The following is a 21,826-nucleotide window of genomic DNA, read 5'->3' on the forward strand; positions in this document are numbered from 1 at the left end:
GGCTGGTCTGTGGGTCTCCGGAGGCAGCAGACAGGTACCGGATAGCCAAGCGGGGTGCAGCAGTGGCAGTTGCCGAGGCAAAATCTCGGGCGTGGGAGGAGTTTGGTGAGGCCATGGAGAAAGACTATCGATCGGCTCCAAAGAGGTTCTGGCAAACTGTCCGGCGCCTCAGGAGAGGAAGGCAGCAACTCGCTCACACTGTTTACAGTGGGGATTGGGAGCTGCTGACGTCAACTGAGGCTATAGTCGGACGGTGGAAGGAATACTTTGAGGAGCTCCTCAATCCCACCAATGCGCATTCCGAGGAGGAACCAGAGCTGGGAGGCCTGGGGATGGACTGTCCGATCTCGGGGGCAGAAGTTGCTGAGGTAGTCAAACAACTACACAGCGGCGGAACCCCGGGGGCGGATGAGGTTCGTCCTGGGTATCTCAAGGCTATGGATGTTGTAGGGCTGTCATGGTTGACACGTCTCTACAACATTGCGTGGTCATCGGGGGCAGTTCCTAGGGAGTGGCAGACCGGGGTGGTGGTCCCCATCTTTAAGAAGGGTGACCTGAGGGTGTGTTCCAACTATAGGGGGATCACACTCCTCAGCCTCCCTGGAAAGGTCTACTCCAAGGTACTGGAGAGGAGGGTCCGATCGATAGTTGAATCTCAGATAGAGGAGGAGCAATGTGGTTTTCGTCCTGGCCGTGGAACTGTGGACCAGCTCTATACCCTTGCAAGGGTGATGGAGGGGGCATGGGAGTTTGCCCAACCAATCCACATGTGCTTTGTGGATTTGGAGAAGGCTTATGATCGTGTCCCCAGGGGCACCCTGTGGGGGACGCTCCAGGAGTATGGGGTGGGTGGCTTTCTGTTAAGGGCCATTCAGTCCCTTTACCAGAGGAGCGTGAGTTTGGTCCGCATAGCCGGTAGTAAGTCGGACCTGTTCCCAGTGAGGGTTGGACTCCGCCAGGGCTGCCCTTTGTCACCGGTTCTGTTCATCACTTTTATGGACAGAATTTCTAGACGCAGCCGTGGTGTGGAGTGTGTCGAGTTTGGTGGCAGGAGAATCTCGTCTCTGCTTTTTGCGGATGATGTGGTCCTCCTAGCTTCATCCAGCTCTGACCTTCAGCTCTTGCTGGGTAGGTTCGCGGCCGAATGTGAAGCGGCTGGGATGAGGATCAGCACCTCCAAATCTGAGACCATGGTTCTCGACCGGAAAAGGGTGGCTTGCCACCTCCGGGTCGGGGGAGAGGTCCTACCTCAAGTGGAGGAGTTTAAGTATCTCGGGGTCTTGTCCACGAGTGAGGGTAGGAGGGATCGGGAGATCGACAGGCGGATTGGTTCGGCGTCTGCAGTGATGCGGACGCTGAGCCGATCTGTCGTGGGGAAGAGGGAGCTGAGCCAGAAAGCCAGGCTCTCGATTTACCGGTCGATCTACGTCCCAATCCTCACCTATGGTCATGAGCTTTGGGTAATGACCGAAAGAACGAGATCGCGGATACAAGCGGCCGAAATGAGTTTCCTCCGTAGGGTGGCCGGGCTCAGCCTTGGAGATAGGGTGAGGAGCTCGGACATTCGGGAGGGACTCGGAGTAGAACCGCTGCTCCTCCGGATCGAAAGGAGCCAGTTGAGGTGGTTTGGGCATCTGGTCAGGATGCCCCCTGGATGCCTCCCCGGGGAGGTGTTTCGGGCATGTCCTGCCGGCAGAAGCCCCCCGGGTCGACCCAGGACACGTTGGAGAGGTTACATCTCCAATCTGGTCCGGGAACGCCTTGGGGTCCTGCCGGAGGAGCTGGTGGACAAGGCCGGGGAGAGGACAGCCTGGAGCTCCCTAGTTGGGATGCTGCCCCCGCGACCCGGACCCGGATAAGCGGAGGAAGACGAAGACGAAGACGAAAATTATTTCTGCAAACCAGTCCAATCATAAAGTTATTTACAAAACTATTAATTCGGTTCTCGTTCCTCATGAGTCCAACTGCTCAGTCATTGCACCAAATATCCCGGATCAGTTTCTAGATTTCTTTTCTGATAAGCTGGCCCTGATAGAGGAAACCTTATCACTCCCTCTGCACACCCTTCCTACCTTAACCTTTAACACAGCACCCTTCCTCAGCTTTGAACCTATTTCCCTTCCATGCCTGCAATCTTTGCTTCTGTTGATGAAACCATCTGGTTCCCAAGACGACATCCTTCCTCCGCGCCTCCTGAAAGAGGTGTTCCCAGCAATAGGTCATTATATCCTACACTTTATCAATACCAGTCTTATTTACAGTGTTGTACCCCGTTTTCAAACATGCTGTGGTTCAGCCGCTTCTAAAGAAACCAGGTATTGATGCCTCAGTTCTTTCTAATTATCGCCCTATTTCCAAGCTTCCATTTCTGGCAAAAATTCTGGAGAAGGTGGTCTATGATCAGCTATCAACTCATCTAGCCGATCATAATATAATAGATGTATTTCAGTCAGGTTTTCGACCCCTGCACAGCACTGAGTCCTCTCTCCTCTGTATCTTCAATGACATTTTTATGGCTACTGATTCTGGCTCCTATGCTGTGTTATTACTTCTCGATCTGTCTGCCGCCTTTGACACCGTCAACCATGACATCCTTTTATTACACTTAGAGGAGGTTGCTGCAAAACGTGGTCCAGCCCTAAATTGGTTTAGGTCTTGTCTAACAGGTCCCAACGAGTGGTGTTGAACAGCATCTCATCTCGCTCTGTTCCTCTCTCGTATGGGGTCCCGCAGGGATCTATTCTGGGGCCTTTGTTGTTTTGTCTTTACCTCCTTCCCCTCAGCTTAATCCTAAAAAAACACTCTGTTCAATATCACTTATATGCTGATGACTGTCAGATTTACATGTCGGTGAAAGCCCAGCAATCCATCCAGCCTCTTCTAGACAGCCTACGTGATGTGAAATAGATAGATAGATAGATAGATAGATAGATAGATAGATAGATAGATAGATAGATAGATAGATAGATAGATAGATAGATGGATGGATGGATGGATGGATGGATGGATGGATGGATGGATGGATGGATGGATGGATGGATGGATGGATGGATGGATGGATGGATGGATGGATGGATGGATGGATGGATGGATGGATGGATGGATGGATGGATGGATGGATAGATAGATGGATAGATAGATGGATAGATAGATAGATAGATAGATAGATAGATAGATAGATAGATAGATAGATAGATAGATAGATAGATAGATAGATAGATAGATAGATAGATATTTTTATTCGGTCAACAACAACAATTTATCAATTTTACATAAAAGTAATCAAGCAACCGAAAAAAGGAATAGGTTGAAGCCTAGTGGCTTATAATTAGCCTATCCTTAACTCCCACAGACATAATCAAATCCTTAACCAAGGCTGATAGCTAAGGTGCATAACATTTAAAGAAAAAACAATGATAAATCAAGAAATCAAATCAACACAAGGTTGGACATCAAACTAAGTTTCTATAACTTTGGAAGATGCAATTTTTTAAAATTTTCTTGAAAAACGACAAAGAATAACACATCTTCAGTTCATCATTAAGTCCATTCCATAACTTCACTCCCAAAACCGACACACATCTATACTTCGCATTAGTTCTCACTTTAGGTATTTCAAACATATAAGACCCCCTCAAATCATATTCTCCATCTCTTAATTTAAACATACTTAAAATACAAATTGGAACATTCTTTTTCACCACTCTATACATCATTTCTAAAGTTTTAAGATATATAATGTCCTTAAATTTTAACATAGCTGATCCTACGAAAAATTGGTTTGTGGACTCCCTATATCCCGCTTTATTTATTATTCTAATAGCTCTTTTTTGCAATTTAAAAATTGAATCCAGATATGTTTTGTATGTTTTCCCCCAAATTTCCACACAATAACTCATATAAGGCAAGCAAAGGGAAGTGTACAATAAATAAAGGCAGCTCTTGTGCAATAAATCTCTTGTTTTATAAAGAATAGAAATAGACTTAGATAATTTCCGTTTCACGTGATCTATGTGAGACTTCCAACAAAGTTTATCATCAATTATTACTCCTAAAAATTTAGTCTCATTTACTCGTTCAATTTCAACATTATTTAGATTTAATTTTACTTCAATATTATTCTTAATACCTCCAAACAACATAAATTTTGTTTTACTTTCATTCAGTGATAGTTTATTAAATACAAACCATCTATTTAACTTCATCAATTCTATTTCCACTGTTTTCAGTAATTCCTTTATGTTATCTCCAGAACAAAATAAGTTTGTATCATCAGCAAACATCACATATTTTAAAATATCACTAGCTGTACAAATATCATTTATATAAAGTAAAAATAACTTTGGTCCCAACACCGATCCTTGCGGAACTCCACAAGTTACTTGTCTAAGTTTAGATTTCATATTATTAATACTCACATATTGGAACCTTCTTTCCAAGTAACTATTTAACCAAAGTTGTACAACACCTCTTAAACCAAATCTTTCACATTTCTGTAACAGTAAAGAATGATCTATCGTATCGAAGGCTTTGCGTAAATCAATGAACACACCTATTCCAATCTGTTTTTTATCCACAATTGTTGCAATATTTTCAATAAATTCCATTACTGCTAGAGATGTTGATCGATTTCTTCTGAACCCATACTGATGGTCATTCAATAAATCATATTTTTCAAGAAAAGAATTTAGTCTGTTTTCAAATAGTTTTTCAAGAATCTTTGAAAATGTAGGCAGCAAAGATACTGGTCTATAATTTGACACAACCTGTTTATCTCCATTTTTATATATTGGGATCACTTTGGCAATTTTCATTTTATCTGGAAAAATTCCGGTTTGAAATGATTTGTTACAAATATAAGTTAACGGTTGAAGGATACTATGAAGAACTTCTTTAACTAATGACATATCAAGGCCGTCACAATCCATGGATTTTTTACTCTTAAATTTACTCACCACATCTATAATATCACTCTCACAGACTCCTCCAAGAAACATTGAGTTGCATTTATAAGAAGTAAAATTTAAAAATTTGTCATCATGTCTTCCTGGTACAGAAATCTCTTTTGCCAAATTGGGACCTACATTAACAAAGTAATCATTAAATTCGTTGACTATACTCTCAATATTCTTAATCGCTACATTACCTTCTTTTACAATACATGTTGGAAAACATATATTATTCTGCTTTTTTATTATCTTATTAAGTACACTCCAGGTAGCCTTTATATTATTTTTAGATTTTTGAAGCAGCTTTTCATAATAACTTTTCTTTTCATATCGCAAAATAGTTGTTAATCTGTTTCTATATTTCTTATATTTGTCTTCATTTTCCTTAGTTCTATTTGTCAAAAAAATCTTATATAACTTATTTTTCCTTTTACATGCTCTTTCCAGACCTTTTGTCATCCATGGTTTTTTCTTTTTGAAATTTTCAGAAAACTTTTTCAGTGGACAATGGCTGTCATAGATTGACAAAAATATGTCTAGAAATGCATTATATGCATCATTAGTGTCTTCCACATAAACCTTTTTCCAGTCATAATTTTCTAATTCTCTTTTAAAAGCTGCAATGTGTTCTGGTGTTTTTATTCTACCAATGTAATCAATCTTTTCCTCTCGAATATTAAATTGATTATTCATTTCAAGCACTGAAAAGACAGGCAAGTGATCACTTACATCCGTGACTAACAGTCCACTGTGTATCTTACCATCTATCTTATTAAAGAAAATGTTGTCAATCAAAGTGGCACTATCCATCTTTATTCTGCTGGGCTTTAGAATCAACGGATAGAACCCAAAACTAAACATTGTATCAGTAAATTCAGATGTCTTATTGTGATCATTTGCCTTCAATAAATCAATATTAAAATCACCACAAAATAAAGTTGTCTTTTCTTTGTGTTTCTCCAGTATTACAGAAATTTCTCTCATAAACTGATCCATGCACGATGCAGGTGTATGATAAATACAGCTAACTAATATATTTTTAGATCTTTCAACTTGAATTTCAATAGTTAAACATTCCATCAAGTTATCCACCACAGCGGTCATATTGTTAACAATTTTACATTTAAGACATGATATAACAAATATAACGACCCCTCCTCCTCTTCTATTCCTCCTATTTTGCCAAAACATTTCATAACCCTCTAGTCCATCCTGCAGTTCTCTGTCATCATTCAACCATGTTTCTGAAATTGCCACCACAGCAAACTTATTTTGAAACTGATCAAGATACTCTTTGATTTTAAAAAAATTACTGTAAAGACTCCGACTGTTAAAGTGAATTAACGAGAAACCTTTTATCTTAGGATCTAACTCTTCCCCACTATAATAATCACATGTCATATCAACATTGTGATAAAGGTGGATATCTGGATCAATATTATCTAACTCATGAAATGTTCCACACATTTGCATACATAGCTTTTTTTCTCACACTTATCAGATTTTGTCCATTTCACAGTCAGCAACAAAAGTACTTCTATTTCTCCACTGAATTCTATTTAATTTGTTTAAATCTCTCAAGATCTGCAACATCTCTAACAACAACAACTTTTGCTTGTTCTGGTGACCCATTGTCTTATGAATACCTTACAGTTCCTTGTCCAGGTGTCTTGGATGTGCCTTTCCTTCTTTAAAAGTCTTGCCTGTCGTGCGATGTCAGCATTTCTCTTTGTAAGATGCTCATTCACGTACACTCCGGTTCCCTTTAATTTTCTTCCCATCTTCAACAGTTCAACTTTATATTTCCTGCTCACAAATCGAAGTATAATAGTTGGCATCTTGTTATGCTTTTGTGAAATAGTATGACATGCTGCTATATTTTTACTATCCAAGGGAATGTCTTTGTTTTTAAAAAACTGAATAACTTGCTGCTCAAGCAAATCCTTTTCAGCTCTAGGTGCGTCTTCTCCCTCCTTGTCACCTGCTGTACTCCGTGCATAGGTGTAGTGATTTGTCTTCAGACCAGAAATCACCACATCTTCCATTCTTGTATACTGCTCCAGATCTTCAACTCTTCATTCCAACTCTTCAATCCTCTTATCTTTTTCCTTAATCACAGTCTTAAGTTGCCTTACTTCTTCAATTAAGTCCATTAGTCCTGTTTGCTGCTTTGCCACCTTACTCAGTTCTTCCGACATGAAGTTAAGGGACTTCTTAATTTCTTCAATATTTTCTGATAGCCTCTTTGTCGCCATTTTTCTTGATCATCTGTTTAAATTCTTAGAAGACAAAAAGAATTCCAGGTTTGAGGTAATCCAGTAGGCCCAGTGTTACTTGTAGAGCACATGTGATGAAGAAAAAAGGACTCAAAGTTTCAAAATTTTAGGTAATACTCCCAAAAAAGAAGCAAGACTTCTTTAAGAATGTAAGAGACTTGATCAATCTCTTGGATGTTAAGTTCTTTCCATGATATTTGTTGGTAGGTAGGAGGAAAATTCATGAGACTCTCCCGTCAGCCATCTTGTCATCCAATATTGAGAGGCAAATGTTGGCTGGCCACAAATTTTCTGCATTTCAATGACTCCAAGACTGAACTGATCCTGTTTAATCCGGTCAGATCTAGCTCATTCCAAACCCCAGATCTTTCATCTACTTCTCAAAATCTAAAAACTGTAGTGACAAACCTGGGTGTGAAGATGGATTCATCTCTAAGGATGGACGCCCAGGTCAATACCACTGTCCAATCTTGTTTTTTCCAACTCCGCCATCTGTCCAAATTAAGAGCTGTTTTATCTAGGAAAAATATGGAATCAGTTGTTCATGCCTTCATCGCATCTAGGCTCGACTACTCAAATGCAGTTTTGCTGGGTGTCAATAAGTCAACCCTTGCCCAACTTCAACTCGTTCAAAACGCAGCTGCTAGATTCCTAACGCAAACTGACAGGCGCCAGCTTATAACACCAGTTTTCAAACCCCTTCATTGGTTGCCCATCACTTTCAAGGTCCAAAATAAAATGCTACTTTGCTCCATGGTCTTGCCCCGTGCAATTATCTGACCTTTCAATTTATACTCCCGGTCGAACACTCAGGTCCTCCAGCCTGTTGCTCCTCGAGGTCCCGAATGCGTGTTACAAATCATGTGGACAAAGAGCTTTCTCTGTTGCCGGTCCTAAACTGTGGAACGAACTTCCAGTCACAGTTTGACTGACATCCACCTTGGCAGATTTTAAGTCTAGACAAAAGACACACTATTTTACCCTTGCTTTTAACAGTTAGCTGTTAGTTTGGCTTTTACTACTCTTATTTTATCGTCCATTGTAAGGTTTCATTGGTTTTATTGGTACTTTTTTAGTCGGCTTGTCTTTTTTTATTGTTGGCTGTATTTTATAGTACTGTTTTATGTTTTTTAATCTCTATTATTGTGTGACTGTTCAGCACTTTGGTCAGCCGTATGGCTGTGTTTTTAAAGTGCTATATAAATAAAGGTGGTATGGTATGGTATGTAGCTCTACAACCTCTGGTCACTTTGCTTCCTTTGAACTGCAGCTGATTAAAGTCGGGCGTAATGACCTGTTCTACTGTGTTGTGGTTTATTGTCCACCTGGTCCAAATGGTTCTTTCCTTCAGGAGTTTAGTAACTTTCTATCCTCCACTGTGAAGCTGTCCAGACTGATGATTGTGGGTGACTTTAACATCCACGTTGATGATCCCTCTGATCATTTTGCGATGACTTTCTCCAGCCTTGTGGACTCCTTCAGCTTTACCCAGCATGTTTCTGGCCCCACACACACCAGGGGGCACACTCTAGACCTTGTTTTTACCCTGAGTCTAAATGCTGACAGTATTTGTCCTGAGGACGTTTATATTTCAGATCACCATTGCATTTTCTTTAACTTGTCAGTTTCTGCGTCCCCACCTCCTGCTCGCCGTATGGTTAGTTCTCGTTTTTTTAATGAGAGCACAGCTAGAAATTTTTCTGCTGCTTTTGATCCACCCTGTTCTTCTGATAACGACCCAGATTCCTTAACTTCTCAGTTTAACGAGCACTGCCTCTCCATTCTGGACAACATCTGTCCTGTCAGAACCAGATCAGTTCCTGCAGTGAACCCTACTCCCTGGTTTAATGACAGGCTTTGCAGCCTAAAGCGCCAATGCAGAAAGATTGAGTGCTTGTGGAAGAAAACCCACATCCATCTGCTGCACCTAAAGGATCTTCTGACATCCTTTAACTCTGCAGTCAGAGATGCAAGGGTTTCCTATTTCTTCAACCTGGTGTCCCAGAGCAAAGGGAACCCCAAGGTGCTGTTTAACACCATCAGCAGCATCGACTCTCCTGCCACTCCTACAGCCTCCATCCACTCTGTTGCAGACTGTGAGAACTTTCTTTGTGGACAAAGTCAATAAGGTTAGATCTAGCATCTCTCCTTCAGCCTTATCGCTGCCTCTCCCGACTCCAACCAGGCCCATCATCCTAGATAGCTTTGCTCCTGTTTCTTTGCCTGAGTTAACCAAACTAGTTAACTCTATGAAGACCTCTGCATGCCCCCTTGACATCTTAGCCTCATCTTTGTTTAAAAGTGCTTTTCAGTCCATCGGTTCCAGCGTGCTCTCTATAATTAATGCTTCTCTGGTTTCTGGTCGGGTCCCTGCTTACGTTAAGAACGCTGTAATCCACCCGCTTCTTAAAAAAACGAGTCTTGACCCCTCTCTCCATAGCAGCTACAGACCCATCTCTAAACTTCCGTTTATCTCCAAGATCTTGGAAAAGGTTGTGGCTAAACAACTCACAGCTGCTCTTGATGAACATAACATCTATGATAGCTTCCAGTCAGGTTTTCGTAGAGCTCATTCTACTGAAACAACTCTTCTTAAGGGCTCTAATGACCTTCTGACTCACAGTGATGCAGGGGACTGTTCTGTTCTGGTCCTGCTGGACCTGACTGCAGCCTTTGACACTGTTGACCATCACCTGCTACTGGAGAGGCTGAGAGACTGGGTAGGCCTATCAGGAACTGCTCTGGAGTGGTTCTCCTCTTATCTCTCTGAGCGCTCCTTTTCTGTGGCCGTCTCCAAGTTTAGGTCCTCCACCATCTCTCTTACCCATGGTGTCCCACAAGGTTCTGTGCTGGGGCCTCTGCTCTTCCTCCTCTATCTGCTTCCTCTTCAGCACATCCTGAGCTCCTTCAAAGGAATCTCCAACCATCTTTATGCAGACAACATCCAACTGTACATCTCCTTTAAGCCCCATGAGATGTCTAAGCTGCAGCTGTTACACACCTGCTTAGACTCTATTAAAACCTGGATGGCTGGGAGCTTTCTACAGCTGAATGAAGATAAGACTGAGATCCTCATCTGTGCCCCAGACAAGCTGGTTCCCAAAGTCAGAGACTCTCTTGGTCAGCTTGCTTCTCACACCAAACCTTCCGTCAGGAATGTTGATGTGACCTTTGACCCAGCTCTCACCCTGCCTGTCATGTCAGTTCTCTTGTTCGCTCTTCCTTCTTCCATCTCAGGAACATTGCTAAGCTGAGTCCCATTCTGTCCCGCTCTGAACTTGAGACAGTTCTCCACACCTTCATCTCCTCACGCTTAGACTACTGTAACTCTCTTTTCACGTGTCTGAGCAGAACCTCCCTGAACCGTCTACAGGTGGTTCAGAATGCCTGTGCTCGGCTTCTGACCAAGTCCTCCAAACACACCCACATCACCCCACTTCTCCTCCAGCTTTATTGGCTGCCAGCCAACTTCACGGTTCATTTCAAGATCCTGGTTCTGGTCTATAGGGCCTTACATGGACAAGCACTATCTTACATTGGTGATCTTCTTAGTCCCTAGACCCCCAGCAAGTCCCTGAGGTCCAGTGATCAAAGCCTACTGGTTGTGCAGCACCAGGCTAAAGGTCAAAGGTGACTGACTGATCATTTGCTGCTGTGGCCCCCAGACTCTGGACCTCTCTCCCCCTGAGCCTGAGATCAGTGGACTCAGTGTGCTTTAAAAAGCAGCTGAAGACTCACTTGTCCAAGCTGGCTTTTGTATGACCTTCTCCACCACTCTCTCTTTATTCTGCTCTCCCCACCTATTCCACCTTCCTCAGGATCCACTGATTTCCCTCTTTCCTATTCACTCTCTCTCTTTCTTAACATTTTTTTAATCACAATTGTCTATTTTTTGCTCATTTTAAATATATTTTAACCATTTTCAAAATTCTTTTTTATATTTTTAATTTTTGATTTTTGTGAAGCGCCTCATTTTTATCTTGAGAGACGCTATAGAAATGATTTTCTTATATATATATATATATATATATATATATATATATATATATATATATATATATGTATATGTATATATATATATATATATATATATATATGTATATTGATATGTATATATATATATATATATATATAGAGAGAGAGAGAGATATCTACACATATATATATATATATTGCTATATGTATTACTATATGTATTACTTACCATGTAGATGCACTTTTCTAAGTGTTGCCAACTCTGCATTTTCCTTTGTGCGTCCTCAAACGCCCATGCATGCTCTGCAATTGACTTCTGTATGTAAACAAACACCTAACGCTATTGGCTAATCCTGAACGATGGTCAGTTTAAACTGCACTGGGCTCTATGGGAAGGAGGGGCAGATTTGGCAAAAAGACATATTGCTAACATAATACCACAGAACAGGCTAAGACTATCACTTTTACAGATACAATAATCATGCATAATTCTAAAGGGGAGGACTCTGGACTGCAGCTTTAAGCCAGTTTACTTGTAAATGTTTAGTTGTTGATGAAAGTAACGGAAACAGATTCTAATGTTAAACAGAAGAAAACATTTCCTTCAGCCCAGAGGAGCTGACCTGCTGCATGTCGGAGGATTTGAGGAACTTTGGAGGATTTGGTAGGATCAGGTTTTGGATTTTGTTGAGATCTGGGAGAGTCCAGAGCTGGTGGATTATTTCTCCCTGAACATTGACTTGTAAGGCATTCCTGTGCCTCAGGCTCTGATCTGTGACTATATATGAAGAGTTTCAGTGTAAAAGCAGACATCCGCCATGAGAACGACATGTAACCTCTACCCAGAATGCATCTGTGTCCTGCTGAAAACTACATCTCACCAAGTTTGGTGATTCTTCCACAAGAAGCCAGAGGAAGTTGTTTTGGTTTGGTCTGAGGGAAGTCCAGCAGGTGATCACAAAACACATCTAAACATGAAGAAAAGCGCTTTAGAGACCAAATAAGCCTGGATTGGTCAAGTCAGGCCCGGCCGATCCCAGAGTCCAAACTTCTCTGCAGAGCAAGACTGAACTGGTTTGGATTCTTTAGGAAAAAGACTGAAACTAAACATTTAAATCTTAACTTACTGTTTCTAAAACCAAAACTGTGAAACTACATTTTTATCTGAGCTTAAAGACATTTTTAATTCAAGTCAGTTTCAATAAAAAACTGTTTAAAACTCAGGTTTTGTTTCGCATTTTAAGTTCTTCAGATGATCTCCAGAGATTAAACTGAAGAGTAAATCCTGAAGGATATTCTGCAGTAAAAACTTCAGTAGCAGTACTACAGCTGTGGTTCGTTTTTCTGCCATTGCTGAACTGGAGTTAGTTGTTAGTTCAGAAGCTGAAAAGATGACAAAGTGCAGCTTTAAGCGACTCAGCTGGGAGTAAATAAACAAAAATCTTCCTAAAATAATAAATCTTAATAATGTGAGTCTGAACGGCGCTTTATTCTCCTTTAATGCATTTGAACTTGACCACATTAGATGTGTTCAATCTGAATAAAGGGTCGTGGTTGTGTTGTTTTCTGACCCAAAGGTCTGGTTCAGGACCATCTGACTGAGCTGGACCCGTTAGATCTGCAGCGCTGCAGTCCGTCCTCACCGCCCTGCTGAGGACGCAGTGCAGACCACGACTCAGCAGAGAGGAAACGCTGCGTCACTTCAGCAGACCTGAAACTCGGAGGACTTCTACTGCTGTTGGACTGATGCCTGAAAACTCAACACCTACCGTATATAATTATGGCATTAATGTGTTTGTAGAACATTTATGTCCTTTCCCTCTGGGTGCTTCTGAGTCATCTGTATCCATTTGTTGGTGCAGAGTGGAGGGGGCTGTTGTCCATCTCCAGCAGCTTTAAATCTCTTATTTTATTATAAGTTTTGCGTTGTAAAAACGTGATTTGGCCACCTCCAGCTTCTTTATGCTTAAATCCCAACGTCAACGCTTCAGTGAAACAGTGCTGTGTGATGTGACTTTACTCTGAGATGAAAAGAAACCAGATTTTCTTAGATTAAATCTTCATAAACACCAAATTCACCGATAACATCTAGTTTACTTCAGTTTATTTTTCTACATTTGAACCTTTTATTGGTTTTTGTTGTAGAAACCAGCTTCCTGTGGTTTAAAGGAGCCGACAGGAAGCACTGGTGATCCCAGACTTACAACAGAAGGAGTCCCCTACCGCCTGATCTTCAGTGACTTGGCAGCATTACGCCTTCCTTTTCATCCGAAGATTTCCAGAAACTTCTCGAGAAGATCCCAGTCTGCGGAAAGGCACGAGGGCTCTGCCTCAGTAATCTGAGGCCAGTCCTACATGAAAGACTCCTGGTGCTAAGCCAGAGAACAAATCATGTCCCTGGGTAGCGAGCAGAGGACAACCGGCTAACTGAAACATCACTGATGGCATTGGCTGGCCAGCACTCCCATCCAGGAATCATCATGATAACACCACACAGCGACAAGGAGCCGGCAAAAAAGGAATATCAAAGGAATTTCTTGCCAACCAAGCACTCAGCTGCTCAACAGATTTTCTCCTCTGCTGAACAACCCGGGATCAGACACATCTACACAACAGATATCAGAAAATCGGGAAAATATCCCATCATCTCCACAAAACAGGGTAAGGAAAGACAAAAATATCACTAACCCCCATGACAAAAGGAGAAAAACTCTGAGGCTGACCCTCAAACCCTTATAGATGGTAACTTTCATGTCAGCAATGTGGATTTAAACGGCAGAAATACCAGATCATCCTGTTTTCACAAGGATACGGTCGCTGACACGAGAGGGCGACTCCCAACAGTCCCCATTAAACATCCAGATGTTAAACAGCTCTGACAGATCTACGTCACACTGTCACTTAACATTCATGGAAACACACATCTTGACTTGCGATGCTTTAGTCACTAAATCATCATGGTTTCACGCCCAGGAAACGTAGTAGAAGCTAACCGTTAGCATTAGCAACTCCAACACTCTAAGTTGGTGTTATTTATGGAGACAAAACATGAATGCTGCCAAGCAAACAGAGTCAGTGGTAGAGGTGCACTGCTGTTAGCCAGTCAAAGGAGAGAAGTAAGGCTATACATCCTGAAGCTCTCCTCGGATCTGGACATTTCTTGATCCTAAAACGGGCACAAAGGCTTTTCGTATCCAGGGTACGACTCGCAAGGCTCTCAGTCCTACTAGAGACCACTGCTAATGTATAAAAAAAGGGATTTCCACACCTTTAAGAAATATAATCTCTACTAAAGCCTGATTTATACGTCTCTCAGCTCGAGTGAGGAGTCGTGCGCAAGCATTGACGGAGATGTTTTCTCCTCAGACTTGCCCGTCCCCTGGGACCCCGCCGGGACTACAGAGGGTGTAGTCTGGGATGTCCTGCCACCGTTACAGTCACGTATCCGGTCTAAGATGGTGGATTGACTTTTGTGTTTGTACTGTTTTAATATATTCAGAGACCTTTTTAATACGAACACATTTGTCTCACTCTCCTCCACTGCTCCATGCGGTCAGCACCTTTAAACCCACATTTCTGGTCATTTCCATCCGTGGATAAAAACGCTAGCTCCATATGTTTGTACTCCTTTCACGGGTGAATAAACATTCGTGTTTTTGGACTTTTTTGCGAGCGGCGTTCTTCAGTCTGTTCAGTGTCTGCCGCTACGGTAACGCCGCTGATAAATTTAACAGAAGCGGCATCCTGACCAATCACAAGCTCGTGGTCTCAGTCACATTTTTGATGCACAGATAAAGATTTGGGCATGCCTATGGGGGCCTCTGCATGCCCGTCGAAGCCCTTGCATCGACGCATTTTGGCAATGCGTGTCTCCGTACAGACGCAGACACAAAATTATGAATCAAGCTTAAGAAATCACAGCGTCTGCAGTCATAGAAACACTACTTGGTACGTAGGGAATGTTTCTCTCCACTGTCGCTACATGCTCCAGCCAGAAGTTCTAGTACCGTTTTACAATAAACTCAATAAAATCAATTAATTTATTTAAATGATTCAGACATGTTTTGATGAGTCACCGCTGAACCAGATGGCACTAATATATTTTGTAAAATGTAACCTGTTTGTGGGACAGAACCAGGCGGCAGAACATACCGATTGGCAGAACCAGGAAGAAGGGCAGCCAGCAGAGGATGAACATGCCCACCACCACGCCCAGAGTCTTTGCAGCTTTCTTCTCACGGGAAAACTTGAGCAGCTTGACGGTGAGAGTGTTGCGCCCAGCTGAAACTCCACCCCCTCCTGCTTTGGAGGAGGGGCAAAGGTCCTGGATCTGCTGGTTCCTGCAGTGGATCCGTAGGGTGAGCTCGTTGGAGTCCTCAGCTCGTTCTGTCATCATGCCGGCCTCCAGGTTCTTGGTGGTGCGTTTGGCGACGACGTAAACCCGACAGTACATGGCCAGGATGACAGCCAGCGGGATGTAGAAGGATCCCAGGGAGGAGAAGAGGGCGTAGAACGGCTCCTCGGTTATCAGACACACCGTGTCGTCCTGCGGGAGGGACAGAGGTCAGTGAAGGTCACGCTGGTTTATCACACCTGGATCAGAAACCTGTTCTGATGAAAACTAAACCTTCTGTTGTGAGGGTCAAACTCAAACTTCACAACTGTGTGGTCCAGCTGCTCAGATGCTCTCCGTCTTCAGCAGCACATATATCTGTGTGAGCAGCTGCTGTCTGTGATGAAGATGAACAGAACAACGCAGCTCAGAGCCAACCCCACAGGTGCAGGTGTGTGGCTGGACCTGGGGACCTCATTTATCAAGCTTGCTTACGCACAAAACAGGGTCGGAAAACTGCCTAAACAACTTTACACGTAAACTTTGGGATTTATGAATGAAAACTTAGCGGAAAAATGTGCACAACTTGAAGTTGACTAAGGACCTGGCTTACACACATGTTGAACATGGAGAGCACCTGCAGTGCTGCTGCTGAGAAGATACAATTATGAAATCCTGCAGCATTATCACTTGTACTGCTTCGTTTTCACACAGAACAAGACCCCCCCACACACACACACACACACATCCGCGCGCGCGCACACACACACACACACACAGCCTGAAGCGCAGAATACAGAATATCAGCACGGGGACAGATTGAGACAGAATGTCATGCGTCTGTGACAGTGTGTGTGTCCTCTCACCGTGACCTGATTGATCATGCGCCCTGGCTACTTGGACTAGGGAGATCTCTGTTTGGGTGACTGGTTAGCGCGCGTGACTTTCACCTTGGAGTCTAGGGATCGTATCCCGATTGGAACATGTTTTTCATATCCGCCACAGATCTCTCTGAAGAATTCACAACATTGACGGCTTCAGCAACGCTGTTCCACTCCGTGGATTTTCTCTTATTTGGTTTGCAAAAGCACTTCCTTTCATTTCTCCACCTCACCCACAAGTACTTCAATTTCTTCTTGTGAAAGCGCTTCTTTGATCTGCGGTCGGGATCGAAATGCTTCAACAGCCGGCTTATGTACATGCATGAGATCCACAAGGCACTTTGCATTGACTATTTATGGCAGTAAGTGGGCGTGGCGAGGGCGGGATGTGACTAAAAAGCAGCTGAGAAACATTCTCGTTAGTCTCCGATTTATGAAGCGGAGATTGCGTGCAACTGTGCGTACTCCATGTTTGATAGATCACAAACCTACTTGGCGTAAGAACATTTTTTTGCTGAGCTTAAGTTCGGTTTTAGTAAGGATTCTAGGCAATGTTTGATAAATGAGACCCCTGGTGAGCATCAGTCAATCAGAGTGGAGCACACGGAGCTGGATTATTGTGGTTTTTATGTACTTTTTCTGCTCCAAAGCATGAAAGTTAATTTAAGAGAATGACTATTTTTTATTTTTGTTGTTGGCCTGTTAAAAATATTTTACCTACTTTAAAACAGGAAGTGGAAAGATCACAGATGGATGAAAAGAATATAAAATCCCTTTATTGTCCCTTAGTGAGGAAAGTTTGGTGTCACCACAGTAGGGCTGAACAATTTGAGGAAAAGACTGAATCACAATTTTTCTAGCAGAAATTGCGATTTCAGTTCAATTCACGATTTTCTGCAAACTAAGGTCCAACACTAGGCTGCCGAGCCATCCTGTAGATGAAGTGAACAATGGTCTAGATTCTAATCTAGAACAACAAATCATTCACATTATTATTTACTATTTAATCATACAATAAAAACAGTTAAAGCTATTCATATTTTCTCCCATTATAATCTATTTTTATTTTTAATGTGATGTGAAGCAACTTGTGATTTTTATCTTGAGGAGCTTTATAAAAACATGTTCTACTCCAGAATGCATGGAGGAAACCAGTAGGTAGAAATAGCTTTTTAATGTATTAAATAACAAAAACAGTTTTCCTGCATTACCACTAGGGCTGTCACGGTAACCGCAAAAATGAAATATCGCAATATTAAGAAACCCACCGCGCTGCATCATGGGCCACCGCTATTACCGAACTGGATTCGACTCAATGATGCATGTTGAGAAGGATGGCTGCACTGGTATCAAAACGAAACGTTACTTCGCTCCTTTGGGAGCACTTTGGTTTTCAGTACGTCAGCTGCTGCGCAGCCAGAGTCCTTGGCCGAGACAGAGCTGCCACCAGCAGCAAAAAAATAATAATAAACGCTCGGAGACCTGCTGAAGTCCCAGACAAGCACTGCTTCTGCAGCCGTCCTGAAGAGAGTTTGAGCCGAGCTGGAGCTCACTCGCTACCTGCAGGAGGAATGCATCCACCCTAAAGAAACCTCCCTGACATGGTGGAGCAACAACCGGGAGAGATTCCCTTTGCTCGCCAGAGTCGCACGCAAGAATGTGTGTGCTAGTGTAACGAGCGCACCATCCGAGAGGGTTTTTAGTGTTGCTGGAAATGTTGCCACCCCTCTCAGATCCTCTCTCAAGGTTAACATGCTGGTTTTCCTTGTGCGTATAGTGACCGAGCTATAAATCACCATTGTTCGTGTGTGTGAAAGTGAAATGATAGTGCGCCCGCGCGCCCGGTACATGTAATCTTTTATGCTTGATTTTAAACAACTAAACAAAATGGGGACTTGTTTCTTATTTGTTAGATGCTGCAGCCAAATTTGCATTTAAAAGTTTAGCCTTCTCCTGAATTTTGTTGTTTTGAAGTTCAGTCGGACTCCGACTGTCGGAGAAACAAACGTTACTGCCATCTGTGTTGTTACTGCCCTTTGATCTGCATTCAGTGAAGTGTTATAAAAGAAGGCACGGCAATTTTTAACCTTTTTTAAATGTGTAAACACCAAGTTTCAAGGCAAACATTGCCGTGAGTTCAGTAATTTAGTAAATAACAAACTTTTAGCAAAATAGATAGTACTGCAATAAAAAAAGTGCTGCAATAATATCGTACACCGCAATATTGAGCCACCCTGAATCACCGCAGGGGGAATTCCTCAACCGCGACAGCCCTAATTACCGCGGCAGGCTGAAGCCGTCTGATGGTTCTTCTTCACTAAAACGTCAGCTCCGTGAGAGAGACGCACGCATTCTGACACCTTAGCTTGTTTGAACTAACGTCAGAAACATTCAGACCATCTTTAAAAGAGAAGTTGAGCTTTCAAGTCAACTAGAGTGTGCGACTCCGCACTCGCGCTGGTGAAGCATAAACCAAGCTTTAGAAATCAGCCTGAACCTGCTGATGTGGGAGGAGTCTCTCTCTCTCCCCTACTCAACGACGTTCTCTCTCTCTGTCCCGGGCTCACCTACGGTGCCATTATTATCGGCTCTAGCAGCGCTGTGTGTGGGAACATAAAACAGGAAAATGACCTGAACATGCAGCTCTGGCAGCTGTGGAGGTGGGCTCGGCTCTGGACGTTACACCCCACCCCCCTCCCCCGCGCTGGCTTTTACCTGCTGCAGGGCCAGCTTTGCCGACAGGCGACAAAGGCGGCCGCCTGGGGCGCCATCTGATGGATAGGGCGCAAAATTAAAAAAAAATAAAAAAGTTTATTAAATTTATGTTTGTAATATGAAATGCGCTCTCTACATACTCAAAATTCCCCTTTGAAATGACATGAAATTAAAACATCAATATTTAAATTCTAACGATCTGGCTGCATTTCGAGCTCCCGCTTGGGCCACCGCTCCGATGCATTTGACCGTTAAGGGTGCCGTAGATCACGTGTGTGGGTGGCACTGTAGAAGGACATCCTGTTGTCGTCGCATTTAAACTTTTGGTATTTTACGATGAAAAGAACACCTAAGCCATCGGGAATCAGCATTCCGAAAGCGAAGGAAGGAGGAAGAATAAAAACGGGCCCAAAGCAGAGGTATGTGGACTTTATAAGTTTGGCAAAGGAACTTTTTGCGTTACAATTTTAGCTAACTGCCTCTCCTGCCACGCACGGTCCACAGACAGACCCTCGCTAGCTGTTTACACACACAATACAGTATCTGTAACTTTAACCAATTAATTTTACTTTTGAATTGTCGTGTCCAGATGCAGTGAGACAATGTTGAGTCTCACTGTGATGATGAAGAATGTAAGATTTTTTTACTGGTTTTTGGAGCTTGATTGCAGCCTTTTTATGAACTTAGTTTCAAGTTTTAAGTATGCATACAATATGAATTTAATATTTTCATATCAGAAGAACGCTAGGTGTGGGTGTAGCAAATTTTCAACTTTGTCCGACACATCGGGCGGGCGGCACCTCCGCGGCCGTGGCGGGGACTCCCCCGCTGCCGCCGGGCCCGGCGGGGAGTGAGAACTGCCTAAACACAGCATGAGATCTTATTTCGTCTCTTTCTTGTTTACACTGCAGCGTCTTCATCCAGGCATCACGCAGCAGAACATTTACTGGGCTACAGTCTCAGCATCTAGAACCAGGTGAGTAAGTTACTTGTTAGGCTATTTGTAATCAGCAGTAGAAACGGACTTTTTCAAATTAAATGGCTTATCACATCGATATGCTAAATTAATTTATTTGAATCCACACCAGACACTTGTTTTTGGCACAATGAGTGCAGCATTGATTTAGCATTGAGAATATTAAATAATCTGAAGACATCTGAAATTGTCTCCTTAAGATGTTATTGTCAATTAGGCTGTAAATTTGTAAAAAAAAAAAAAAAAAAAAAAAAAAAAAGATGGACATTAGTTTTTGTGACATAGTGAATCATCTTCAAGGCATGAAGGTTTATGCCCTGAAGAAGTTGGTACTGAAACGCGTCGGTGTTTCCTTGTTTAATAAATGAAAACCTCAGAGTGCCTCAGATCACCGGTTCTTCTTCCTCATATTCTACATTTATTTGATGCTGAAGAGCACCTGAGAGTGAGACATAAGTTTTTTCAAATATTCCCCATGGATGCGCTCACTTCCACCTGTTTTTGATAATTGTATTTATGTTTTCATAGAACAGATTGAAAAAAGATCAATAAAATAATGAAAAGCATCACTGCACATGACTGAGGAATATTGAATGAGAAAGTGGCGCTGTTCTTAAGTAATTCATGCATCAGAGGGTTAAGTTGCTTTGTGTGTGTGTGTGTGTGTGTGTGTGTGTGTGTGTGTGTGTGTGTGTGTGTGTGTGTGTGTGTGTGTGTGTGTGTGTGTGTGTGTGTGTGTGTGTGTGTTTATTTTCTCACAGAAGAAGAACCCAACACCAGCAGACTCAGTGCTCCAATCCAACAGCCTGAAGAGACACCATCATCAGCTTCAACAGATGTCTGTGAACATGTATGAGCTGCTGGCCCCATGGATCTGCTGACTGGCCACAGCAGTTGAACAAAATGGAAAGTAGAACTTTCTTTATGATGACACTTTGATATTTGAGTTTTGCTTTTGATTTAGCCCCCCCCCCCCCCCCCCATGACATTTGCACAACATTTCGAGTTGTTGGTTATTGTAATATTCTCAGGTTACTTATCTTTCAAGCTTACATTTATTCTTCAGGCTGTTGACTTTAAAGAGTTGCTGTGTGAATATTTAAAATAAAAATTAGTAACTAAGGAATAACTGTGGAGTTGCTTTTTCCAATGTGTGGTGGGTGGGTGGACTTGGGTTTGGGTGAGAGGCGGGGGGGCGGGGGGAATGGGCACTCTCGCCTTGGGCACCAAATTACCTAGAGCCGGCCCTGACCTGCTGCCATAACACAGGGGGAAACCCCAGATGTAAAAAAAGTTACACAACTGAACCTGGATCAGTCAAAACTGCAGCTTTGACGGTCACGGGATCGTGCTGTTTGAAATCGCAATTTTGGTCCAAAAACGATAGATCGTTCAGCCCTACACATCAGCATTACAATCGATACAGGAGCAAAAAAAGAAGAGAAAAAAATAAAAACAAGAAAACATAAAATAAAAAGACTTGCTGGTTCGACATGATGTTGCATCTACGTCACCAGATGCAGGTCTACGGTTATTACAATCACTGTAATCGGGACAAAGACAAATGTTTCTTTTAAGTCCTGAATGTAAAGCGCCACAAAAAGCTTAATAAAATAAATAAAGTACTGAAAGAAGACGGCAGAAGTGGATCAGTAATCTTCGGCTTGAAACAGGAGCTGAAAGAACGATGCTGGAGTTTACAGAGATCACGTTCTACCAGC

General features: G+C 42.6%; 1 protein-coding gene across 2 annotated transcripts in view; it reads right to left on the reverse strand.

The window, feature by feature from the left end:
• Positions 1-21,826, reverse strand: part of LOC107374377 (alpha-1A adrenergic receptor) — a 56,793-nt gene that overhangs the window by 8,077 nt on the left and 26,890 nt on the right. Inside the window, exons 3-4 of one of the 2 annotated variants that reach the window (XM_070555425.1) lie at positions 15,353-15,746; positions 12,082-12,168 (exon numbers count right to left, since the gene is read on the reverse strand). In XM_070555425.1, the coding sequence (XP_070411526.1) occupies positions 12,082-12,168; positions 15,353-15,746 (481 nt within the window). The remainder of the gene's footprint in view (positions 1-12,081; positions 12,169-15,352; positions 15,747-21,826) is intronic. The other variant, XM_054736957.2, reaches the window with a different exon arrangement.

This window comes from Nothobranchius furzeri, chromosome 10 (genome assembly GCF_043380555.1).
Source record: "Nothobranchius furzeri strain GRZ-AD chromosome 10, NfurGRZ-RIMD1, whole genome shotgun sequence".
Lineage (NCBI taxonomy): Eukaryota > Metazoa > Chordata > Actinopteri > Cyprinodontiformes > Nothobranchiidae > Nothobranchius > Nothobranchius furzeri.